This window comes from Anarhichas minor, unplaced genomic scaffold, assembly GCF_050575085.1.
Source record: "Anarhichas minor isolate MPS153535 unplaced genomic scaffold, ASM5057508v1 ptg000062l, whole genome shotgun sequence".
Lineage (NCBI taxonomy): Eukaryota > Metazoa > Chordata > Actinopteri > Perciformes > Anarhichadidae > Anarhichas > Anarhichas minor.
In genome coordinates this window covers 4898790-4925961 of record NW_027466508.1, presented here as the reverse complement: position 1 = coordinate 4925961, position 27172 = coordinate 4898790, and the positions used below count along the sequence as shown (strand labels likewise).

Here is a 27172-nt window from a genome sequence, read left to right as displayed (position 1 = left end):
AGGCGGTGGCTGCAGTATGGGCGGACTGCTGACGCAGCTCATTCGGACTGCTCCTGGGTCTGGGAGTGTCTTCAAGCCTTGTGCAACGCTGGCCATCCACACACACACGCACACGCACACACACACACACACACACACACACACACACACACACACACACACACACTCAGCATCTGATTAGCTGAAGTAATTGTGGTTTTGACATTGCCCACGTCCCTGTTTATCCTCTGTGAACATCTTGCCAGCTAGCCAGCTGCTGCTCCTTACCCCGCCCCCCTCACTAAATTCTGCATTGATTTACTTAGCCTGCCTGATGAAGAAACAGCCCCCACCCCCAGTCAGTTACCGCTGTATGTACCCAAGCTATTGTTCTGGCCTGACGAGGTACATTGTGTGTCCGCGCGCGACTGGGTGTATATGTGTTCTCGTGGCATTTCGAGTTCGCCCTCCTGCAGCAGGGGATCTCTGCATTAGCGCAGCGCACACTCTCCACTCTCTCTCCCCTCCCCCCTTTCCTCCCGATGCTCTCTCTCTGTCTCTCTCTCTCTCGCTCTCTCTCTCTCTCTCTCCCTGCCCCTCCTCTCCATGTGCAGACAAGGCGGCGTGCTGTGTGTGTATATGTGTGTGTGTGTGTGTATGTGTGTGTGTATGCGTGCGCAGGATTGGATGGGGATGCTGGGTGCCGGAGCCGAGAGCTGCAAGGTGACTGAGGAAATGGAGAGGGATACGGAGCTCTGACGACAGCGACGATGCAGTGCCCTCTTCCCGAGCGCCGTCTCCTCCTCGCATCCCTCCGTCTCTCACTCTCCCCTCTCCCGCTTTCTCTTTCTCCCTCTAGACCGAGGTGGACCGCCTGCCCCGCTTGCAGCGCCTCTTTCTCAGCTGCAACAACATCAGCAGGTAAGCTCTTGTGCCGCTTAACTCCCTCCCCTTCCTCCCCGCGAAGCAGGGACGGGGATGGTGGCCGGTACAGTTTCACGTCCGCCCCCCCTCGGCTCTTGGCAGGGCCCGGACCGAGAAGCTGCACGCAGAATACACACCGCGGGGGGCAGTTACTGTAACCTAGAAAAACATAACCCAGATGTGTTCTTATTGTCAGCAATTAGCTGTTATCTAAGAAGAAGGCTGTGCCAATACTTTAAAGTTATTCAGGCAGCAGTGAAGCAGGCTAAGAGAGGGCAGCAGGGGGAGTGAGAGGTGTCTTTTGTTGCTTTGCGCAAACGTCAACCTGCTTTACACACTTTTTCCAATATCTGTGATCCGTTTCTTTTTCTGTCTCATGCTTCTCACTGTCTGAACCCAGCAGTAAAGATGTCACATAGTTCACTTGATAACGCTAGCATAGCCCTCCCACTGAATACGGCTGCTTTAAGGAGGGGCCTGTGTGTGGGATTCAGGGCGGGACATGTTTGATTAGCATCCTTGACCATAGTCACCTTGTGGCGTGATAGATCTGACCTGACGTCTCGAGGCAGCCCGTCTCCTAGTGTCTGCATGAATCTGTGTCTGACACAGGGCTTCAGAGAGGGTCATGACGAAGAAAGAGGCAGCAAATAAATAATAGTTTATATTTGTGAACTCCTTTATCACACGATAGAGTGACACTGTAAGTATAGCGTGATTGCTGAGGTACATATATTTTACACATTTCTTTCTTCTTCTACATGACACCATTATGACCTTTTTTTTTAATGGATGCTCACCATGACATTGTGGAAACGGTGCGTGTTGAGAAAGTGTTCAGTGCTGATACAGCTGTGCTCTGTTGCTAGGTAGAGGTTTGTCTGCTTGGTGCAGTCAGTGGAGGATGTTGGAGCCTCTTGAATGTTTGCAATTATTACTTCACGTGTCATGATGTTGCATTTTTTTTTACTTTTCCCTGCCTGAATTATGATAATGTACCTTATTTTTTCCCCTTGGGGAACATTTTTCATTTTTTATTACATCAGCCACCTCTTAAATCCGGTGTTACAGACAGAAATAACAATGAGAAGTCAATAAAGAAATGGGTGCATGAGTTGTCGTTCAACCACACCCCACTCTGCGCACACAATATTTCTAATATTCATATTTGACCTTTGATTGCAACTAGGGACAGGTGCATGTAGACTTTTCACTACTCCAACCAATCATCGAGCGGTTTTATCATAGTAACGATACCCGAGAGGGCATTGGCCGCAAAATAGCTCCATTGGGATCTCTCAAGTTGTCACTTATAATCACCTCTTCATTATCGCTAGAATATAAATGTCTTCATTATAAGTTATTATATGTAATGACACAACGTATTGTCCATGCATGGGAGTTAATACAGAGGTTACTGCGTGTAATAGACGGATAATAGTCTCAGACCTACAGCATGTTCCAGTGTAGAAGAGAGGTCAACCCCCAAATGCAATGTGAATTGTGACATTGTTGCGTTGCATTTGTTGGAGCGCCACCAGTTCATCAGAGGTTTGTTGTCCGATCCTCTTTTGCATCCAAAGGAACCCGGCTAGTATCAGGCACAGTGAAATGTAGTCAGTGTTACCGGGCAAATGATTCATCAAGGTTATTATCATAAATTAGCGATGATGGAATCTCCACCGCTTTACTAAGCACGTCTTTGTTTGCCACAGGGTAATATCAACATCCATCGCCCCCCCTGAGTAATGTCGAGCTGCCAGTGTGCCTGCTAAATTACCGATATTTTCACGTCTTGTTTTAGCTTAGCTCCATTCTGTCAATACAGATTAAAAGTAGAGAGAATCATAGAATCAAAACATAGGTTTGGGGAAAGTTGGATGACTCGTACATTCGTATTTCTGTGCAACTTTGACTCTCGAGCTCTTTCAAAAAACAGTTTTTTTCCTTTGTGTCTAGTTTGGATCGGCTAGCCTGCCTTGGAGAGTCGCGCTCCCTATCCGAGCTCACCCTGGATGGGAATCCTGTAGCCCTGGAGACATGGTACAAGCAGGCCGTCCTGCGCTGTGTGCTTCATCTGAAACAGCTGGACATGAAGCGCATCACAGTAAGGCCGAAATGTTTAACTGTGTGTGTGTGTGTGTGTGTGTGTGTGTGTGTGTGTGTGTGTGTGTGTGTGTGTGTGTGTGTGTGTGTGTGTGTGTGTGTGTGTGTGTGTGTGTGTGTGTGTGTGTGTGTGTGTGTGTGTGTGTGTGTGTGTGTGTGTGTGTGTGTGTGTGTGTGTGTGTTTACCAGAGGGAAAACTGGCCCCTGGCCAAATAACTGTGGCTGTAATTTTATTTTATTGTCCCTTTTCATTATCTTTTTATTTTTATTTCTGCTACATTCTACATTGTTTCGGCAATTTTTTTCTTTTTTCAAACATCATGGACAGCCAGGAGGATGTAGTGTTATGACGAACTTAAAGCTATAAAACCCTCACAACTCGTGGTTCATCAGACGGTCATGTTCAGCTAACGGCCATAACCTTTATGCGCTGCACATGCTGAGTCTTGACATAAACTTTATTATGATTTTACTGTTCAAAAGAAACTTACGGCGACCCGTTCATAGGCAGTCTCCTATTCACTGTCTACGGGGGCATCTCCTAGACACTCATTAGTCTTTGTTTCGTGCAACAGTCATACTTTTCCCCGGTTGCCTTTTTAGAGTCAAACCTGCATCGGCGACTAAAGTATGACTTGAAGCTAAGCATATACAACACACGCTACGTTTCCCGTTAAACAAAACAATGATTATCCTCAAGCATAAACATGAAGTCATTGTATTTATATAGCATGCCAGCAAAGTGCTCCAGTGAAATATCAGCATGCTTTTTAGAGGCTGTCAAGCAGGGAGCACCCAGGTCTCAGCTTGCACTTTAAAAGGAATCTGTAAGTACCACACACCTTGCCCTCAGAACATACAGCTGATACATAAAAAAAATAGAAAAAAACTTGTCACAATTCAACAATTTTCATGTTTTTACTTGAATTGTAAAGTACATGTGCTCCATGACAGGTTTAGCAAGTTTCACAACCTCCAGGGCCCATCAACCCCTTCAACAAACTACCGTCTTAGCTGTCAAATCCTGAAAACAGGGAAGGTGTTTTATTTCCACGGAGATGCAAAGTTTTGATTATTTGACATCAACAAAGTCGGCCTAGGACTAGAGTTTACATCTTTTCAAACTGTGTCATGACATTACTGGGGGCAGACTTGGTTGTAGTCACTGAAGATCTATATTTTCCCCTCTAACCGTTTTGCAAAGAAACTTGCCCCCAGAGCACTATGCTCTCAGCAGGCAGATCAGATTATTTGAGATAAAAATCTATGCCTGACTGCTGGCAAAGTGGATTTATGAATGAAATGACAGTTAATACTGCAAATGAGGAGATACAGTACTACTTTTGAGCTTTGGGGAAAAATGAATAAATGCTGTTTCTCTCTGTTTCCAGGGAGGAAATTTGAGCCAGAAGTCAATTGCCTTATAGTCATTACATTTTATTGAGGGATAAAACATATAATCCAACTCTGATTATTATGTTTACCTGGAAATCATTTAAATATAGAAAATAAAGCCTAAATGATAAATAGAGATTAAAATGTTTGAATTAGTATTAAATTGAATACTGAGGCCTTAACAGTCAAATAATCAGCCTAATAGACTACGTGTAGGCTGCCCAAACAAAGACATTGTTATTGCTGAAGAAATAGCACTTTAGTGTAAAGTAGTGACATAATGGCTTCACATCTTTAATCTGCCTCCACCAGCTGACACCGGTGAGGCTAGAGTTTTGCCACCATTGATCCGGCTGAAGCGTCGTCTCTGCTAGCTCGTCACAGACAGCTGAATATCCCCCAGCTCTCGGCTGGCACGCTCAGATTGTGTCGGCAGCGTTGCATTCTGGGAATTTTGGCCAAACAGCTGGGACCGGTTGATCCGAGACTGAAAATCAGAGAGATAATCCCGTGATGCAGCCGGCTGGTCTGAGAGTCTTCTCCCATCCTCCACCGCGGTCCGGTCCCCCCCCCTCTGTAGAGGACAAGCCTTTTACTGGTGGCGTCTTTTGTGCCCCCCCTCCCCTCCCTCCTGAATAATTCAGAACTCATGAATGGAGCGACACTCTGATTGCACGAGCTATCTTTTTCAGGACGAGGATCGGCGCATGGCTGGTGTACAGGCTCGAAAAGAGGAGGAGAAGAAGAGGGAGAGCCACAAGCAGACCATTCATAAGGTACCGGTCTGATCTGATTAGCTCCTGTTGCCGAGCATGTAGCAAATACACATGGCGGCCTACATCTCAGAGAGCACATTTACGGGTGTCCTCTGAACCAATGTGCTCTTTTTTTATATGCTGGGTGTTGTATGGTTAGTTATTCTTGGTAGGAAGAAGATAACTACGTGGTTCAAAGTATTGGATGGAGCATTCCAGAACTACCACATACTGTATTTCTGATGAGATGTGATGAATGTTACACTATATATATACTGTGGTGTAAATGCAGTGTTAGGTAGCTTCAGGCCTTTATATTTTTGGGATCCAGGTTAAAGTCAGGATTAAGTGTGTATTTGGACAATAACAACCACTTTGGCCTCTTAATGATGCTTTTTACCCATCAGAACACATTCGATGAGAAAGCTCTAAACTGTTTAGGTCATGCTCAGGATTTGTCGTTACTTTTCCCCTCTTCTTAGGTGTCTTCCAACGTATGTGTCTTTTGATCCTTGAGGCCGCGCGGCCCATTAAATACACTTTTTGGAAGCGGACATGGACTTTCATCTTTTCAAATGTATTCACAGCATCAGCATCACACAATAGAAGTACCCTTTAGGAACATCCTCAGTGCTACAGTACCTGTAAACTTGCACGGGCATCTGTTTTGCAGTAAGCTGCGTTTGTGTGTGTGTGTGTGCAAAAGTACACATGGATGGTGCTTCTGCCGTGTCTGCCCTGCAGTGGTGTCTTTTCGCTGAGAGACGGTCTCTGTGCGGAACGCATTGTCTCTCAGTAACCTAACTCCTGTTAATCCCTGGTGTTGAGAAAATGTTATACTGAATGCCGCAGCCAAGAGTTCGTAAGGGTGAAGGATGCGCCATGATTGATACTGACTCACCCGTCCGTCGGGGAGTGGCACATTCCGTAACCGAGCGCATCGAAACTACAGCCTGGCCAGGAGAGAACAATTGAAAGACCGCAAAGGAGCAGAAATAATCTCTCTTGCGGGGTGGGGATGTCACTTTTATTGCTGCAACTGCAATTAAATGAAAATGCTGCTGTAACAAGAGCATATAAATTGGACCAACACATGCATATACAATTTCAGATCTTACTTTAATAAGGGGTGATATCTGCCAGTAAGGCCAGTAAACACTTTTCAGCAACATACCTCAGAGACAAGCAAGGCAGGAGGTACATGTTTGCCTGTGATTATGTCAAGATAAATAGAGTGGTTCCATTAGCTTAGTATCAGCCCTCTGTGTTCTGCACAAGAGAACTGTCACTTGAAACCTCCTCTGTGTGTGTGTGTGTGTGTGTGTGTGTGTGTGTGTGTGTGTGTGTGTGTGTGTGTGTGTGTGTGTGTGTGTGTGTGTGTGTGTGTGTGTGTGTGTGTGTGTGTGTGTGTGTGTGTGTGTGTGTGTGTGTGTTGCGTCCCTCAAGGAGAAGCGGCGTCTGGTGATCCGTAATGCAGCGCAGCAGTGGGAGGGCGTCAGGGCCTGCCTGGAGCTGCCACCAACAAATGGTGCTAAAGAAGAAGTCAGTCCGGAGAACAGCCCCGCCCACAGCCCCGCCCAGACCAATGGCCTCGCACAGGAGCCCTCTCCAGATGAACCCAGGTACGCACCACATCAGCAGACGATTGAGGCACGTTTCTAGAGCTAAAAGAGGGACGATTCGCACTCACTGCTAAGGTACCAGTGAGCGGGTGACTCTTTAGTGCACTATGACTGGTTAGACTGTACATAATGTAGCTCAGATGAGAACATAAAACCATAAGGGATCAATGAACGCTGGGTTTAGATTACCAGCGGGTTTGACTTGATATACAGTACCCATGAGTTTCCTCGGTTGGAGGAGAATTCTGATCTGGGGCCATGGTGCTGATGTTGAGCATGGATTATCTGTTTTCAAATAAAACTGTAACACTTTAGATCTGTTGGCAGACACATCTGGGGCGCCCTGACCATTCCAAACCAGTTCTATGTTTGCAGAAATCTGAACCATTATGTCAGTGCCGTCTGAATGGAAACACAATAGTCAATGAGAATGTGATTCAGCTGATTAAAAAAGTCTATTATGAGCATGGCTTTACAGGCTTGCTTCCAATTTATCTAAGAAGGTTCTGAAAAGAATAGTTTGCTGTGTTGCTCAGTCTTTTTTTATTTGATTTTTTTTATCAGACGGGTAAGCCCAGGTTCAGGACCAGAGCGGCCATCAGCGGGAACGGAGAACAGACTTCGCACCAACAGCCGCCCAAACAGCCCACGAGATCCCAAGTAAGACAAAAATGCATGAGTGTGTACACTGTAGAGTGTATGAAATATGGACCTAGTCTCCGTCTCGTCAGCCGTTTGGTTTCTGAGGAGTCGTTGTGATGTTCAAAGTGGGTGCCTCCGGCCGTCACCAACTTCCTTCTAATTCATATATGAAAGAGGTGGATCATCGGTGTAGCTGAGGCGGGTCTGAGTGACGCGGCAGAGCAGACACCAAGCAGCTAGCGACATGGGACGGCACCCACCTGTCACTCAAAGCGACCACGCCCTCAATCATGCCTAACTTTAAGCATTGATATAATTTAAACGGGTGAGTTGTATTAAAATTAACAGGGAATTTAGCTATAGAGACGAAAAGTGTTTTTTTTTGTACCAGGCTGTAAATGTGTTTATTTACTGCTGTGAAGCCTTTTAACATCGGGGTCTATTGGGATTGACTAGCTTTTGGAGCCAGCCTTAAGTTGCCATTTGAGGAACTCAAAGTTCCGGAGGTTGCCGATTGGTGTACACCCGCCCTGAAGAAATAAATCTGAAGAAAGCCAACAATAACCCTCACCTGTCCGGGTTCTAAAATAGTCTCAATAGATTAGTTAAGTTGTCCATACTGACCAGTAACTGTATGGGACACAAACTGATTACACAAACTGATATTTTCTGATGGGATCTAGATGTATTGTACACTTGAGTACTTTTACACCTGCTCTCAATCAATGCTCTTGTCATTTGGACATTGCATCACCTGGAACAGTGCACTCTTTTATCATTTCTGTGCTTTTGTAGCTGCAATCGACTGCACTATTTTGAGGCCTCTTGCACATCTGTCAATGCCCATGTCAATTCGACATGTTAATAGTGCAGCAAAGAACCAGGGTAATAACTGACCGTATGTGTTCTTCAAAGTGTCTTTGAATGTCCTTCAGTCCCACAGATGTGTGTTCTGTTATCATGGTCTTTGGGATTAAAAGCTTTCTTTGCCATCCGGATATTTTTTTTGTTGGATTTTGGCGGTTGGCCACTGGGAAAAATTGTCAGCAAGGATGATTCTGCCACGCCATATCCACTTCTCTTAATATATCCATGGCAACCCTCCGTATTCTGCCACGATCATCCCTTAATATTGGAATAAAAATGGCTTTCATACAAGGTGCATGGAGTAAAAGCAATGTGTCTGGATACAAATATGATGGAGGATACTCCCTGTCACTCACTGGTTTATTGGTTCAGGCTCTATTACATGAATAATCCGGTTGTATTGTGTTGACTTGCAAGTGTAAGTTGTGTAATAGCTCTATTTAAATATTAAAACTAAGTGAACTAATTAAAACTGACTGAACTCTAGGGCAGCCTTTGAGTTATGTCGCACTGTACACTTACTTAAACAGTATCGACACCTACAAGTGGACCACAGATCTCTCCTCTTTTCTCCATGTTGTTTTTACTTTAGTGGTCCAGGTAAAGGTATTTATTTGGGTCAGGACTACAATCTACTCCTGCATACCTTTTTGTTTTACAGTTACTTTACTCCGGCAAAGAGAGGAGTCACCTCCGGGGGGGATCAGTCTTGCTGTGCCTGCAACAAACAAAGAGGCTTCGGTCACGGCAAAGCTTAATTTTGTTTCCTTATGTATTCACCTCTCTGTCTACAGCACGTTTGCCATCCTTTTCTTTTCTCTGTCACTGACTCTCACTCCCACACACTTCTCAAACTCACACTTTCTAAAAAGAATCGGTCTCAACAAGAATCTTGGATTGGAGTTCTGTAATCAGAGGATTAGTCTTCTGGCTTTCTAGATTGGAAGGGTGTGAAATATGAATAGGGCTGAACACAAAGTGATCAGCGTCTGGTAGCGTGCGGCGAGAAGCCATCTGATGCCCCCGCTATGCTGAGAAGGCCCCCTCGAGTGTCGGCAGACCCAGAGGGCTGAGCGCCGGGCTCGGGCGGGGAGATTATGTCTCCTTGAGACTCGCCCAGATCCTCCACTCTCACGACTCTCTTATCACGGAAGGGCACTTCAACTGTCGTAAAGGAGAATAGAAAGCAATTAGGCGAGACAAATAGGACATTTACGAGACCGCCGCGCACTCAGCAGCAATGTAGCTTTTCCCTTCTTTTGGCAAGCAAATGTATGCTAAGCACTTTTTGCCCCAAGATATCCTTCAAATTCTTTGCGTTCAGCGTATCAAGACTGGTTTACAATGTGTTTTTGTGTGTATGTTTATTTTGCAGGCTTTTGGAGACAGGGAGCGGCAGCGTTCAGAGCTTGTCCCTCTCCGACAGCCACCTGGCGGAGCTGGACGGAGACACCCTGCGTTTATTCGGACCCGGAGCCCTGGAGGCCCTGGAGAGGGGCTGGGGTGTTCAGACCGCCAGCGCCGTCACCGTAATCGCCTTCCGCTACATCAGCTTCGACGCCATTTTACCAACACTGCCGCGAATAAGGGTCAAGTTCCCCAATCTGTCGGTGAGGGCACTGGCCACGTTCCGTAATGAGCCATGGGATTGTGTCAATGTAAAGAAGAAAAAAAATGGAGTGTGCATGTTTCATTTTTCCTTTGGATGTGGTTGTAGTAAATGATTGAGTGTCATCGAACACCAAACTGCCTTTGGCCCATTATCCACTGGACCATTTTCTATATGAGGCAATGATAACTAAAGGTGTTGGATATCCAGTTGTGGTCATTCTGACCCTCCTGCACAAAAACATACATTTCTTCTTGGTGCACATTTTTGGGGTCAGAACGGCTCCCAACGTAATTTGTCATCACTACAAAATGGTCAGAGTGCTGTGGTAAAGAGAGCACTGGTTCCAAAGACAAAAGGAATAGTTAAGTGATCATGGTGAGGGCTACAGCAAGGGCCTACATAATCTGATATGTATATATTTATTTTACTTCAACCCCACTTACCTGCAGACTAATCAGAAAATATATATTTACTTTCACGCAGAGAAACAAAAGAAAAGGGAAATTTAGTGAGAGAAATTTTGATTGTCGTTGAATTGAACCAAAAATGTTGGTCTAAGGGCGCTTTCATAAGCCGTAGTCCGTTTGGCTAGCTAGTCCAAATCAGAGTAAAGTTGATACTTTGCGGTTTGTTTTCTATTTGGTCTGGTTCGGTTTCACAGTGCACAAACTGAAGCGGACCAAAATAAAGTAAATGTATTTGCTGAGGCGGCGTGTACAAAGAAACTTTCAGGGATGTTATTTCACTCGGCACTGATCTGCTGTGCACTCGACTGCCTTTCTCCAGTCTATCTCGATTTACTTTATAAACGTGACTATTTTTGTGGACTTTGTGTGGCATATTCTGCATGATCCTGTCGACCCAGATGTCGAGCAAACATCAGACTTCTGCACAAGTTCAAGTGTCCATCTCAACTAATGTCGGCGCAGGCATCATCAATATAAATCGATTCTCCTGAGGGGATTAAAACTCCTTACCAGTTCAGTCTTTTCCATGATCAACTAAGTTAGTTACAGGCATGAATGAATATACAGTAGCTATATAGTGATACCTTTTTTTTTTAAACTAACTTGTTACTTTTGCTGCAGCACCTGATCTTCTTGGAAACCAACTTCAGCCGTCTGCCCCAGCTGGCGGCCCTGGCTCAGGTGAGGCGTCTGGACCAGCTGACCATCCACCCGGAGGGCAACCCAGTGGTCAGTCTGACTCTGTGGCGCTCCTTCGCCGTCTACCGCCTCCACCACCTCAACCTGCAGAGGATCAATGGCCAGGAGGTGAGCTTGTTAATGCCTTCTTCCTGCTGCGTAAAGGTGGCGTCTCCTGCTGACTTTGTAAGACACAAAACCAGCAACAATGACGAGGCGTTAAATGGAGTATGTGTTACGCAAAATGAAATAGAATGTGTTTGATATGCCATTTCAGAAGCACAATATTGTAAAAATGGAGATAAGAAGATTCCTACCGCCCTCAAGTCTGTTCGTTAAATGTAAGGCTACTTCCAGCAGCTTGTTAGCTTAGCTTAGCACAAAGACTGGAAATCAGCTAGCCTTTCTCTGTCCAGCACCTCTGAGGATCACTAATTAACACGTCATATTTAGTTTTCTTAATCTGTAAAAATTCTTCTCATCTAACTCCACGGCCGGAAAGCAAATAAGCCTATTTCACAAAATGTCTCAAATCTTTTCCTTTACTGTTACCAGCCTTAAATGATGGGCCCTTGTCTCCTGGAATGATCTACAGCACCCGAGGCGCCTGAGGATTTTGCCTCTAAATCATCTTTTAAGATATACTGTTACACAGTACAGAGTTGTGATTAATGTTTGTAGCTTTTGACACAATGGTTTAACCCAGGGCTGGTCAATCAGTCCAGCATAAAGAGCCCCCCCCCCCCCAAAAAAAATAAATAATAAAAACACACATCATTGCAAAGAGCAGCACAACAATCTCTGAGGCATTTTTAGCACGAGCAGAGGCAGCCATGCCAGCTGATATGATACTAATGTGACTGTCCCTGAATGCTTCATTCATTTTCGTAAAATACAAAACAGAGTCTGCTTTTCTGAATGACACTTCAGCGCGTTTACCTTGTGCTTGCAACATTCTGTGTCTTGTGGGAAACCAAAAGTCCTCCCATTCAGATGAAAATGTCCTGTGCTCATCTTCATAATTTGCATTTAGTTTTTACGCTCTCCTGACTCTGCCATAGCTATTCAGTCAGTAGCCTAGCCTGGTAGATTTTCCAACCAACTTCTGTGAAAGTGCGAGTGCTGTATGTTTAAGTTTAGACAGCTAGTTGGCCACGTGCATGAGGTTTTTGTTGGTAAATCCCGTGACGCTGAACTCATTAAAATAATTATATTATTATGAATAAAAGAGCTGCGAGCCGCACAGGAGCAGGCATGGAGCCGCAGGTTTCGGCAACAACCCATGACAAAGCTGTAACTCTTACTTTTGTGTTTTCACATTTCGATGCACACGGAGTAACAAATCAATCACGTATCCTCTGCTGTGTGCAAAACTCTGGTTTGTGTTGTCTGCCTTAGGTGACCATGAACGATGTGATCGCTGCAGAGCGCGTGTTCGGCACACTGGGTCACATAGCAGCCACCGAAACTCCACGTTGCCGGCTCCTCCTGCTGCTGGAGGAGTCCAGGTGAGAACTTGATCTCGCGCAGTTAACCACAAAATTAACAGTAACTGCAACTTAATGACAGGTGTGCGCCGTGTCCTGTGTCTGTTGTGTGTTTGAATATGTCAAGAATGTGTGGATTATTAACGTGTGTATGCGTGTATACATTTGTGTGTGTGTGTGTGTGTGTGTGTGTGTGTGTTTGTGTGAGACAGCGAGACGGAGCCTGGCACCGAGGAGCCAGGGGAATTAGACTGTGTCTCAGGGTAAAAGGGTGGGTACTTGGCACTTTGACACAAACATTCTTCTCTCTCCCCAGCCAAAAGCTCTCGAGGTCTGTCACTCCTAATAAAAAACATCGTCGCGAAGCAGAAATCTGCTGAATTTGTCACGCACAAGAATTTAAAAAAAAAAATAAAAAAAAGTTTCCTATCATCTGGTTAGTTATGGGAAGCCTAAAAGTCAAAAGCAAAGCTGCGCACAGTATCACTGCTCCTCTCAAAGATTGGAAAATTGCCAGATCGAATCATCTGACTCTGGAAGAAATCTGTATTACGTGTCGCTCTCTAAACAATTTCCATTTTAATGTCACTTACTGTTAAGCAGTACATGAGCCCAGTTATGCATTTGAGCTGCCAACTTGTCCTCAATTTCCCTCATATTGCAAATGAACTAGTAAACTTTAGCACAACCGTTGGCTGCATCTCATCCTGATTCATGCATAGATAATGATAACGTCTGTGGATAGATAGTACACAACAGCCCGAAGCCAGAGATTATTTTCGCATCGACACTGAAATCTTAATCACTGCATGCAGTCATTACCCCTTGAGTCAATATTTCCATTTATTTCACTAAATGCTGTTAGATTTGTCCTCTTATCTAACACAACCCTCCTGCTGTATGCTGGATGTCACATAAAGTGCTTTTTCTGGATACAAAAATACTGGAAAAGGGAAATGAGATAACAACTATAACATCTGCAGAAAACGCAATAGAGTGTAAGTTTCATTTGCTCACGTTAATGCGCGTCACGTGTTCTGTGTCAACAATCACTTTAACCGACACTTTCTTATTCCTGATCTCATTACACTAAATTCTTTCACACATTAATTTAGTAGATTGGGTCTAATTTTGCAGCATAAGAAACAAGTAGGATAAAAGGTATCTGAAAACAATTCAGTTTGACCCAGATGTGATAGTATCTAATATTTTTACAATAATTTATTATGCTGCTTGTACCGTATTTTCCGCACTATAAGGCGCACTTAAAAGCCTTTAATTTTCTCAAAAAACGACAGTGCGCCTTGTAATCCGGAGCGCCTTATATATGGATCAATTGGTTAATTGGTTGATCCATACTGGTTGTACACGGCGCTCTGTCAAAATGTTTCAGTACGACTGGTAAACTACAAAGCCGCACCGCGGTAAACACCGGTACTGTGCTTACTCCTAGTCCAACACCACTTGTGTGTATAAAGACCCCAAAATGGCACCTTTCAAGAGACACGTTTACGACGCTATTCTATTCTATGCGCCTTATAATCCGGTGCGCCCTATATATAAAAACAGTTCTAACATAGGCCATTCATTGAAGGTGCGCCTTATAATCCGGTGCGCTTTATAGTGCGGAAAATACGGTAATCCATAGCTGTAGGATTTTGTTCACAGTTTGCTGTGGCTCCTGTAAAATTAATCATTTGGCCAGGTTTTTCATGGCAAACTGTTTGAAGGAAAAAAAGTTATAGTGCTGCTCTTCTCCGCCTAATGGGGCTATTTGTAGTCATCACTCCCCTGCTAGTGTTGCTAAGCTAATGCTAACTTGCTAACATCTCAATTCCACGCAAAACGTTTGCTATTTGAATGGTGGCAATACCCAAAATGGCCGGATGAATGGTATTTTCATTGTAAAGAAAGACAGGCCTTTCACTAGAAAAGGTTTGTTCGATCTGTTGGTTGTTTGATTTCTGTCTCTATTGACCTTTGACCTTGTTGAGAACGAGGAAAGTTCACTTCTTCTACTTAACACACTTTATCACTATGGGGTCTCACTGAAAGGAACATATCGAGAATGAATGTGGAATGAATGTACACGCTATAATGCTTAATGCTCCTGTTGCATATGATCTTATTCGTCAGCATGATGTGTGACTGAAACACACAAATGCGTTTTGGGACACACACACTCACACTCACACTTCACAAACCCATATGATCCTATATGGAATTTTTGCCTCCAGCCTACTCTGAAAAGACTACTTCAGCACCCTGGCACTGGCCCGTGGAACATGTTGGTGCAGTAGTGCAACACATGATATTTCATACTGATAGACAGCTGCATTTGATGTAGTTTACATCACTTTTAAAGCACTTAAAAACACTGACGTTCAAATTTGAGAGTTTGATTCTAAGGTGAGAAAGTGATGTTTGATGGACGCAATAACACATTTTTAGTAACTTGGTGTTACTCCCTTTTCTGCCACTGCATCACCCCCAGGTGTCTGTGTGTGTGCTCACTCTGTGTCTGACTCACTCGTCTCTCTTCACCCTGAAGGAAGCGCCAGCTGCAATTCCTGTTGGAGGGGCGTGGCCGGCGGGCAGGACTCAGTCCGGAGGAGCTGCGAGACAATGGGAAGCTCATGGGAGAAGGCTTGAGCAGAGCGCTGTTCAACTACCCAAGCAGAGACTGCAGTGCAGAGAGCCTTGAGGTCAGATCTGTTTTGTTTTACTAGTAGTTTGAGAGACTGCAACAACAGTTAGTTAGTTAGTTAAGCTCGGGTCCCACATTAATCCATTTGTCTACCAAAAGTCACCATGGCATTGTTGAGTTCTACAGCGACTAACCTAAGCCCCACCAGGACTCAACACCAACTTTTAAAAGTGGTTGCCAGGCTGGAGGCATCAGCTTTTGGTTGCCAAAATATGAAAATATGGTTGCCATTTTTAGCCACCATATATTTTGAGTAATTAGGATGCTATGCAGTAATACGTTAACTTAATAATGAAAATCTTTGTGAATGGCGGTGTTCATCATGGTGAGTGTGCCAGCTCTTGCAGCTTCCACCTCATTACGTCATCGTGCCCGTGTTGCTTCGACCTCCTGTGCTCGTCTAGCTCCGTGGTTCTGCAGGATGTGCTGCCTCGTGACTAGTGACGGGTTAGTCAAACTTTTCACCCTGCAAACAACTTTATTTGCTTCGCCATTGTCTCTAAAATAGATGCTGGTGCGCATGCGGGTAAACCTGTGTGCAGCGTTGTCTGGATCTGGTTCTGAGTGTCACAGCAATATTTAAATGCAACAAATATTTGTAAAATGTTACGTTAAAGAGTGGTTGCGACTGATGGCAACCAAAGGCCAAGAATTGGTTGCCAGTTCCACAAAATTGTTGATAATTGCAACCTGACAACCCTTACTGACGAACCCTGCCCACTATATGTCAGAAACACGTCTCTTTAACATCGGTTCAACCAATAAAGAGGATTTGATGTTGCGTTGCTAGGTGAGCTTTCACAAAGAAGTCTAGAACCCACCAAGTCAGGAACGTGTTACCCAGCTTACCAGTATTTACATGTAAAAGGCATCAATATACGCCAAATCAAGCGCACCATTAGACAGGGGATCAACACACGCCACCCACCCTGCATAATTGGTGTGTGAGTGTGTGCATTTCACAGACGGGCATATCACTTTGGCAACCTGCAATCGCAGATGTACCCTGAATGCACTATTTCATCACCGCATCTGATTTCTCTTTCAGTGCCATTGTGTTGTGGTTTAAAGCCCCAAACATATCTCCATCTTCATTTCCAACACAATAAATAATCAGGATTTGGGACACCAGCCCACTCGGCAGTCGAGAAGGTTTTATTCGATCAGCGAACAATGCCAAGAATTTAAAGCAATCCAATTTAATACAATCTCAACCTCCATTCAAACCAAGAGAGCATACAGTGGTGCTTTAGCTGTTGTGTTTGTGCAGATCGAGCGCGACAGTACAACTTTGCACACAGCATGCAGGAGGTGGTGGCAACTGCAAGATGAACATTTCTTTCTGTTAAAGTTTATTCACCTCAAGTCATCAAAAGTAAAGCAGTTCAAAGTTATTCCACATCTCTCTAAGACATAACTTCAGGACGGGATTTTCAAAAATGACATCGGACATTGAAAACATATTTTGACTTCTGTTAATAAGCATTTTGTGTCAATCATTTTGGTAATATAATAGTCTGTTTTCAGACAGCACTGACCCACCTGTTTGTTTACATTCTAAAGAATCAATATCCTGTTTCAGCAACTGTGCTTATGATACATCTTATGAGAACACTTCCTTTTTTTTTTTTAGCTAGATCAGGGGTCGGCAACCTTTACTATCCAAAGAGCCATTTTGTCCTATTTTCCACCAAATTAAATTTGTCTGGAGCCGCAAAAGCTATTTGATATCACAGCTTATAAAGTGTTATATATAGTTATATTATATATACAAAAACTATAGTTTGTTGTATTTATGAAAATATAGAACAAGAATAAAGACAATTCTTGACATTTTTTTGCAATTTTACCTGATATAACAATATCAAACTCTTATGAAGAGCTCAGTTTGCTGCAGCAGTTGAGGAATCGCTCTTTTTCGCTCATCTCCAGCGTGACACTTTTCAGCACATGCTGTGTGCTTGTTCTGGAAGCATACAGGTAAGTCATCATCGTAGGCAGTGAAAGCAAATGAATACGTCCACGCAGAGTTAAACTCTCTATTTTCCTCCGTGACTTTTCTTTTTTTGGATTTATCCATTGATAGTTTACAGAGGGCGGGGGTCTGAAAATCATGATCAGCCACCTGCAGGGAAAAGCACTTGACAGGAGTAGAGGATTTAACTGCCTGTGGGAATAATTAACATATAAGATTCTGTTCATTCTTGCTTATAAATTATATTCTCTCTGAACATGTTTCTCTTTTTGGAGAGAGTCATGTGAGATTAGCGCAATTTCCCTGCTCTTATTTCTATTTCCTCGTCTCTCCCCCGTGTGTGTAAACCTCACTTGAGTCAGGAAACTTGTCAGAATACCCATATTTGATTGGCTGAGCTGCATCACGTGATGTGATTTACAATGCATTGGTCGGTGTGTTTCCTACACTGCCGAAAAAGTTCCCTAACGGCTGAATAAGAGGCGGCGGTTAAAGTTTAAACTCTGTGCCCAATATGTATAATTACGAATTATCTATCGTTTTTTAGTTCCTGGGTCCGGATCCGGTGCGCCAGTTGGGGACCTCAGGGAGCCGCAACAGAGAGGCTAAAGAGCCGCAGGTTGCCGACCCATGACCTAGATCCACGTTGTTTCTGTCAATTGTAGTACCTAGTGTGCAATCTTTACCTTTTTCTTACCGTGGTTTTCCCGCCACTGCACCTCACCTTTAAGCCCTTTCAACACCATAAATCAACATGAACGATGTTCTCTTCGTTTTCCTCGCAGGAGGGCACTGTGGAGTCGTCGGACCGCGCCGCCATGGTAGAGCAGTACCTCCAGGAGTTGGTCCGAAGGGCGTCCGACACCAATCTGAAGGGCGAGGCCCTGCACAAGCTCTGGCCTTCCATGTTTGCAGAGATGGTGAGGGACAGCGTGTTGGAGATGAGGGACCGGGCAGCCTTCCGCCAAGCCAGCCTCGCCAAGCTCTCTGAGACCAAGTGAAGAGGACCAAAGGTTCACACTTAAGACCACACACACACCAACACACGTGGACATAGCTTTTCCCGGGGCGCCATCACAAGCTCATTTATTTAACACGTCATCACTCAGTAACTTATCACCGACTATCAGCTGTGATCATCGGTAGAAACGGAAAGGTGTATTTCCCCGACGAGTGTGTAGCTCTTTAAGAAGGATGCAGACTGATTTAGAGGAATTGTCATGACAAAGAATGTAGATTTCCACTAAAAACAATCTGTTCGATTCTTCAATGCTTGGAGCTGTGATATACTTGAAGAGAGTGAAAGGGGACGTGTCGGGTCACAGTGCATCGTGGTCCCCTACGGAGCAAGCTGCACTTTAAAAGCTTTCTGAATGACCCCTCTTCACCGTAACTGTCGTCAGCTGAAAATGACCCGCGTCTCTTTTGTCGAGACTATCGAGTGATTTTTCCGTGTCTTAAATAATGTTTCATGCATCGCTCACTCACTTTCTCCTGTCTGACGTATAAAAGGAGGGCACAAACAAGGACAAGGACTTTTTCTTTGTTTACCACTGATTTTCTGTATTGTACTTATTAGTATTAAAAGATTCTGTATTAACACTATTGCTCTCTCTGGAAACCTTTTTTTTTTTTTTTTACAGGAGTGAAGAAGTCAAGTGGGTTCAGATCAGTTGTTTCGTTAGGCGCAAGAATAACATCTAAAATATGTTAATGCTCCCCCTCTTCAGCATTATCAACATCTCGTAGACCATCGGTCTCCGGTGAGGCCTAGGTTCTATATGTGTGTGTGTGTGTGTGTGTGTGTGTGTGTGTGTGTGTGTGTGTGTGTGTGTGTGTGTGTGTGTGTGTGTGTGCTAGCAGGTCCAGCAACCACGAAGCCCTTGGTAGTGTGAACTCAGATTGGAATGTCCCCAAAGGTGTAGAGGCTTCACCAGTTTATCACCACCTGTTCCAGGCTCCCTTACTCAAACCGTCACACGAATAATTATTTTAACCCCTTATTTAATCACGCATGTTAGAGGGGAGCGCAGCACCGACATGGAGTGTCAAACAACATCAGGCACACGCCATGGGGTTTTTACACCATCAGTTTGTGTATTACATTTGGTTGTTTTCTGGTTGTTCATTGGTGACCAATAGCTCTCAAAGAATTCTTTCTTTTTTTCTATCCATCTGTGAAATTCATCTCTATCATACAGGTGGTGCACTGTCTGGAGGAAGTTGAATCTAAACCAGACTTTTAGACAATCGTGTGAAAGGCTTCTTTAGTTCATTTCTTCCAGTGCTTTGTACAGACATTTATAGAAACACAGATATTACATTTTTTGCTCCCACTAAATAGCATGATGTAGTATATCCTCCAATGGAAGACAAAGACGTGTACCTAAACATGTTGTATAAGAAGTATGACTACGTAATGTGTTGCTTTTTTGGCCCACCTGTTTCACAAAGATCTCAAACCGACATCAAAAATAAATGCCGTGTTTTATTTTGTCCTTTTTCTTTGACAAGAAACCATTCGGTGCGAATGTCTGCTGTCAAAAAGCTCCAGCAAGTTTATTTTGAGCAGCTCCGATAAACAACATTGGTTTGTGCTGACACATTTAGTCTTTTTTTATGGTGCTATGGCTGTCAACATTGTGTGAGAGAAGTCTTGTCCCAAAGGACTTGACAGAGCTCCGTGACTACTGACAGCATGCAGACGCAGAGGCAGAGAGCGAGAACGATGAGTCAGAGCTGAAGCAGTGTGGAAGTCCAGACAGTGCAGCAACTCCTGAGGCCCACACAGTTAAGAAGGCCCAACACATTGACACAAAGTCCATATGTCTTGGTGAGTAATAACCCACAAGCAATCTGTTGCTCAAATTAAAAGTAGTATTTGTTCTTTACAGAGCTTTACTTTTGGCATTGGAACTCACGGTTTGGCAGGAATGGAGGAATTTAAACACTAGACAAACTTATCTACTTAACTGTACAATTCCTCATGTATTTTTTTGGTTCATTATAATGGCTTTATAAAAAAAAAATCTAAGTTGTAACTCTTGGGCCTCAGATGAAGTTGACGTGATAAATTCAAAGCAGTGTTTTTTTCTTTTACAACAGCATCATTACAGGCCTCTGTTCTGCCAACGCACAGTGGAGATCGGCCAAGAAGGGCTCAGGTATTGGTATATCCAATATATACTGTATATGTATAAAATGAATCCACGTTTGTTTGACCCACTTTCTCTAAGTCTGCCTTGCCTACTTCTATTTTAGTTAGTTATTTCCAACATGTCCCAGAATATTTTTTGACAACCGCCCAGAGAACATGCCTGAACTTGTTTCATTCAGCTGTTTGTACCTGTTTAACAGAGTAATGTTGTAGTCATTTTGCACACATAGAGGAGGTTAGAGTACCAGCAAAAAGAGCGAGTGGAGCGAAGGAAGCATTATTGTACTAACACGGATTTACCAGAGGACCAGGGTCATGCAATATTCTCTTCAATAAACCCCGAGTGCAGGTTTGGAGGCTGTGCTAGACCCTCTGATAGACTTGTGTCTAATCTGGAGACACAGCTGCCAATTCGTTCCACCTCACAGGACCAACTAATAGTTTCTCCTGGAGTGAACCAAGTGCATTGTTTATTGTTGGCCATTCACTGCCAAAAATAAGCACCTGAAACTGTCATTTCAATTTGTTTGGAGGTTTAAAAGTCACAATTAACGTAACAAATGCAACATTGTTTGCTTATTTCTAAATCAACCATTTTGTTCTTTCTTTTCTTTTCTTTATATTATGAATCAGATTACATTATTTTAGTTACCAGTGCAATAATCTGGCTTTTGTTCAAATATTATTATTATTTTTGCAAATACTGAAGTGATGTAAACTATATTATTCTATTGAAGTGTCAATGGATATCTATTTTTTAAGTTTAATAGGTGTCCATTGGCAAATCGATGCATATTTGTGTCCAGTGTCGGACATCAGGGACTCCCCTCTCCGTCACGTCTCGTCTTGAGAGGCCTTCAATGGGTCATCCGGAACGGTGGTTCATTAAAGAAGCTTAAATTGGAGGCTCGTTTGCCTCTGAAGGGTTTGGAAACATTGGGGTTAAAGGCAAATTCCTGAGCAGCATCAACATATATGCACCAGTGAGTGGGGCCAACAACAGGACAGAGAGACGTGTATAGGGCTGTAGCACATGGATGAGCGGATGGATTTGTAGGTACAGGCTACACTGATAGATTTCAGTTTTGACAGATTACATTTAGACTACATAATGAAGCCATTGTCAAGCCAGACAATGGCTGTAATGAGCCGCGTACTGTATGTCACACAGTGTGGTGTGTAAACCACTGAAGCATGCAAAGCTCTGGTTGGTTCTGTCAAATTAGACATGCCAAACAAAACAGCACACCAAGCCTTTTTAGTTCACGAATATGAGAAAGTGAATGTCAGTGATTTTGCCCTATAGAAAAGATGTCACCATACCTGTAGGGTGTCGATACATAAGTGTGCAGAACTTTAGTACCACCCTCATAAACATGGAGGTTTTTGTACAAACCATGTCACATTTTGTAATGAGCCTTAAAGTCTTTTAGTTTATCCAATTTTGTGTTTTTGGACACAAAGTGATGGCTGAATCCGGGTGACTTGCTTCCTCTTAATGAATGAATTGATGGTGCCAAATAGTAGATTATAATGTCCCTCCATTTCATTTGTATTTTTTCTACCTATGAGACAACAATACGGCTGTTCTGAGCGGTGTCAGTCCAACAATGTTTTCTTCTGTGCACTTGGGGTCACATTTTAGACCGTTGACAAAAGTGATCAGTTTACCCAGCCTCATCAGCCAATAGAAGCATCAACCGAAAAGTGCTTTCTCCCTTTTCTAAATTTTTGTGATTTGAACTGACTCTTTAATTTGTGTGATTGCTGTTATTCTACTTGTTGTTTAGAATGTGGTAGAGCTCAGTAAATCAAAGGCAACACCATGCAAATGTTGAAGTCAGTGCTAAACACAAGAGGAATACATTTACTGGCCTCTTTCCTGTCCGGGGGTTAAACCATTACAGAGTATCCAAACTGGTTAACTTGACCACAATGCGTGCAGATAATATATATATGACCAATTTCAGGAAAATAAAAAAGTCTCATATGTCCCCTTGGTGTCTACCAACAGGGGCGCGTGGTGCAGCTTTTGAGCTTTGGCTTCACTTCAGCGATTTGGACGTTTCAGTGAGAGAGGAAGAGATGCCAGAGAGTATGTTTCTTCCACACACAGACGCATGTAAGCGCGCCACTCAAGGAGTGGGAGAAGGTGGAGACACACACACACACACCTACATATTTACATGGCGCACATACACACGCAAAGAGAGAGAGAGAGAGAGAGAGAGAGAGAGAGAGAGAGAGAGAGCGCCTGTTGCGGCGGAGGGCGCAGAAGAGGGTTGTTTTCTTTTTCTGCCGTGTCCGTTTTTTCCAACTTTCTGTCATTCAGTGGCTTTGCGCGTAAACAAAGCAAGCAGAAGCGCTGGAATCACCAAGGATGACCAAGGTCCGGAGTTTCTCCTGCACCAGGATCTGATTCGCTACTCCAAATACGGATTTGCTCATTTAAATGGCTTAGCACAACGTTTCTGGAGGGAAAACCCCGAATATCCACCTGGATTAATGTTCCGACACATGAGGATACCTGCGCTTGGAAGTGAATCATCTGTGATCGCTACAGTGTAGGATACAGTAGTTAGAAAGTACAGTGGAGTAGCAAATACTTCACCATACTTGCATCAGCTGCAGGTACGTGGACGGGATGAGACGCGGGCTGTCAATGTTGATTATTAATTACTTCTTTAATTAAAAATGTAATCCTATGGGGAGTTTTCTTTATTCCCAACAATAATCGCATACCGTGTATTCTGTATGTTTTCTTCTGGTTTGGACGCTATTAAGTGTGCAGGACTTTTTGACCACCCTGTCTGGTTCAATGAGCTTAATTTAGACAAGCAGGGCTGAGTTATATGGTCTGGGGTGAGAGGTGAAAGTCCCGCTCTAACTGCACCCCCAGACCTGCTGTCTAAAGGGCTTTTGCAGTTTTTCAGCAGGGGGTGCTGCCTCATTAGGAGTCAGAGGTCCGAGAAGGTCAACTCACATGGTCAAGTGGGTAGAAGTCGTTTCTTTTCTCCCCCCACCCCGAGTCAGTGTCTTGAGGCAGAGGGATGTAGTGGCAGGATGTTGACATTGGTGGGATAGTTATGGCACACAGGGACAGTAATATTTACATTTTGATACTATTCACATCTTGATGCTCTAAACAACTAAAAATATGAATTATGTGTAGATGAATACATATAATGTAAGATGGTAATTTAAACTTCTCTATTTCACATTTGAAGTGTCCAACTTAAAGAATTCAGGAGCTATGCAGGCAGCCTGCATCTGGATTGCCAGGTAATGTCAGTGTTTCAATTACGGATTTCTTATTTCTTTAAAAGCTTTTTTCTTTTTAGTAATTTGTATTTAAATGCAGATGAATGTTTTTATGTAACTGTCTCATTCTCTGATGGGCCATTAATCTCTCAATTTAGCAATATTTTATTAGCATCACAGTGCTACGTACAGTACATTCTTGATTGTGTCAGTAAACAGTCTGTTTTTCTCTAGAGCTTCTGTCCTCTGGCTGTTGCTGTCAGACCTCCTGGACTGCCAACACTCAACAGACCAAAGAAGGGTGAGCAGCAGTTGCTTATAAAAAATCAATAAATCTGTCAGCTTTTTGACACCCTCGTGCACACGTTGCTAGACCTCCCTCGGATGTTTCAAGGATTTTTTTTTTCCATGTTGTTTTATCAACCCGTCTGAACACATGGTTGGCGCAGGCTGGTGGAACGCTCCTCCGCTTGGAGATGGCATGCATGATCGTGTCTCGTTGGCATAGCCAAACGCCGCCCGAAGTGATAGACTTTCACTCCTGCTTCCCCTGTCCCAGTGTGTGTAAACAGTGCAAGTCCCCCCCCCCCACCCCACAGGGAACCTGACCAGGGTGCTAATCTGTTAACTTGTAATGGGAGCATGAGCGGAAAGTTCTGTTGATTGCGGTGGAAACGAGAGGGCTTGTGTCAGCTGTCAGCGAGCCATCTCTTGACCTCTGGAGACTCAAGAACCACACGGAAGAAAACTAGTGGAATGCGCCTCGTGGATGAAGCTGACTGACAGATCGACTACCCAGTCGGGTTAGAAGGGGGGTGCAAGTCGGCTCAATGTGTTTCCGCCGGGGAGTCCAGCTGTGTGACCTATGGCTGACCCCGGGAGATGACAGTGGCGTTGAGTTACAAAGGCTGAGGGAGGGTAGAAGAGGTCTGAATAGCTGCACAGGCGGAGTGACACAAGAGGAACTTCCTGCCAACTGTCCCCAATGCTTCTGTATTCTCTCTCCATTTGCTAAAAGTCAAAGGCAGCTGAGCTTTTTACTACGGCCATGTGTTTGCCCAGAGAGGTTGTTGTGAATGGAGACAAAGTGCTCCCTTTAAGAGTGGGATTTCCAAGCTGCTCGGCGGATAAAGCCGCCTTGGCACAAGGCTTCCCCCTGGCTGGTTCCTCAAACAGAGAGTGCAGTGATCGACGCTAATATGTCCCTGGCAAAGTTGCACAGAGAGTTAGAGTCAACAGTGAGAAACACAGGTAGCCAATAGGGGATAGGCCTTTAACAGACACCCACTAATCAGCCAAATCGGGGCTTTATAACCGTGAACAGAGGTCTGTTTCATGGACAGTGGTGGAGGCGGAGGGGCAGGATAGTCATGTTGATGAGATGAGGTCACTGACTTGAGCCTTGACACAACACCATGATCCGGGGAGATTAAAGTCTTGTTGACGGAGGCTTTCCACCAATCCTTGGCACGCACTTTGCGTGACGCTTTCCGGTGCTCCATGGTGTCGCTAATCTCGGTTGTTTCATCTCCATGCAGGTTCCTGAGAGGGCAGCGCCCCAAGAGGAGTTCAGGGCAGAGCAGGGAGAAATTCAGGGCTCTTGGGGCGCCTGGGGGCCCTGGTCGACCTGCTCCCGGACCTGTGGAGGAGGGGTGCAGGAGCAGAGCAGGCCCTGCCTGCCTGTTTACACTCCGTCACAGTACCCCTCCAGGAGAGCCGGTGTTCACCCCCAGCAACCAGGCCACGTCATTTCAGCCCTGCGGCCAACGGTTCCTCTGCACCGCGACGCAGGCAGGTACTACAACAGCAGCAGTCATGACGATCTGAGGAAGGAGAAGGAGACCCGGCCCGGTGGACGGAGGTACTGTATCGTCCTGCACAAACTGAGATGTTTAAATCAGTGTGCTTACAACTGGTATTTTACCAAGTCTGGGATTTTTTTTATCTAATTAGAGGAAGTGTTTGGATTCAGATGGGTGACAAAAGAAAAAAAAACAGATCAAATGAATGAAGAAACATTACAAATGCAGACGCTTCCAGACAGGACATGAGGAGTCAATACTTGATGAGTATGATATTTATGGTATTGATATGCTTAGACCTTCACCCTCACCAGATCCCAAGCCAGTTGAACACCAATAAGATATTTTGGAGCTGTGTTTAATGGCGCTCTCCACCACTACCATCAGCATGTCATTTAAACTTGTCACTTATCAGTAGCTAAAGACACAAGGTGCTGTGCAAATTGGCGCAAAAGAGTTTATAATTATTATGTATTTTATTGGCGTTCATGTTAATTTATTTAACCTGAGTGGTAAACTAACGAAGTACTAAACTAACTGTCTATTGGAAGTAATTTCACTATCATGATGGTCAACGAGGAAGTCTTTTTCAGTAGTTCTTGTCTTTGTCAATATCTGCAATTCTTGAAAGAGCCTGTGCGGCTGTGCTGCATGCTGAGCAGCTCTGGTCTAAAAGTGACTCTTTGGAGCCATCGCTGTGGGCCGTCTAACTGCCATTCAGTGTGAAGCTAGTCTTTTATGGATGTCGTCAAAGGCTCGGCTTGTGCTTGGCAGCTTTGTGACCCCCTTCCTGTTGTGCTTGCCTTTAAACAAATAATACTGACAGCTGAGTAAGGGGGGGGGGGGGGCTGTTTGAGTTGGAATCTAAGGAGCCAAGCTACGACAAAAGCTCCCAGATCTGGACGCTTCTCCGATTTCGTTGTTTCGGATGAAGAACCGTGACAGTTTCCTCAGCGAAAAAAGAAACTTTGCTAAAAGATAAATTAAAAAGGTGTGGATCCAAATATGCTGCATGGCCGTTGTTGTACAATCTCTGGTTGGTTTTACAAGGTTTGATACTTTAATTTGACAGACGAAGGGTAACTGGATTCAATTCTAGTTAGCAGGGACGTGTGTAGGTCTAGAGATGGTGGTGACAACTGGCACAGGATTGGTCGAGTTGGTGATGTCATCATGTCTGTGTCCTCAGGAGGGTCACTCAGATCACCCCGGGGAGCTATGGCTACGGGAGAGCTCCTTATGTCACTCCATTGCAGACGGACACGGGCCAGAGCCCTGGGACGGCTCGCCCCCACAGGCAGAGACGCTCTGCTGCAGCTGACGCCCACCAGTCCGCCGCTAGAGGCCACGGCGGCCACAGGTCAAACAACCTGGACCCCAACACCCTCCATCGCCACAGCAGACCCAGGGCACAGCAGCCCAAACATAACCAAGTGTGGGCACCTCTCTACCAGCCTGGTTCGGTCAACCAGCAAGAGCCGCAGTCAAGCAGCCAGACGTCTAGACCCCAGCAGCACCAAGAGAGACCCTACAACCCCCTACCTAGTTCCTTCTGCACAGGGGAGCATGCTCACTACAGGATCTGCAACAGTAATGTATGCAAATCTGCACCGTCTTATTATTATTCCCAGCATGTTGGCTGGACATGGGAATTAAACAGATAAATAACATTACTGATTTTTGTTATTGCTCTGATTTGTTTTCGATTCCTTTAATTCTTTTGTTGATAAAGCTGT

General features: G+C 44.4%; 2 protein-coding genes across 2 annotated transcripts in view; both read left to right on the top strand.

Annotated features, from left to right (window-relative positions):
- lrrc49 (leucine rich repeat containing 49) overlaps window positions 1–19005 on the top strand; it is a 30111-nt gene extending 11106 nt beyond the window's left edge. The window contains exons 8-17 of the mRNA XM_076077949.1: window positions 839–900; window positions 2863–3010; window positions 5097–5180; window positions 6606–6781; window positions 7346–7441; window positions 9666–9900; window positions 10991–11176; window positions 12446–12555; window positions 15086–15239; window positions 18002–19005. Of these exons, the coding sequence (XP_075934064.1) occupies window positions 839–900; window positions 2863–3010; window positions 5097–5180; window positions 6606–6781; window positions 7346–7441; window positions 9666–9900; window positions 10991–11176; window positions 12446–12555; window positions 15086–15239; window positions 18002–18217 (1467 nt within the window). The 3' untranslated portion in view covers window positions 18218–19005. The remainder of the gene's footprint in view (window positions 1–838; window positions 901–2862; window positions 3011–5096; window positions 5181–6605; window positions 6782–7345; window positions 7442–9665; window positions 9901–10990; window positions 11177–12445; window positions 12556–15085; window positions 15240–18001) is intronic.
- A 4621-nt stretch (window positions 19006–23626) lies between these two features.
- thsd4 (thrombospondin type 1 domain containing 4) overlaps window positions 23627–27172 on the top strand; it is a 35960-nt gene continuing 32414 nt past the window's right edge. Inside the window, exons 1-4 of the mRNA XM_076077946.1 lie at window positions 23627–23655; window positions 23869–23935; window positions 25173–25495; window positions 26626–27031. Of these exons, the coding sequence (XP_075934061.1) occupies window positions 23627–23655; window positions 23869–23935; window positions 25173–25495; window positions 26626–27031 (825 nt within the window). The remainder of the gene's footprint in view (window positions 23656–23868; window positions 23936–25172; window positions 25496–26625; window positions 27032–27172) is intronic.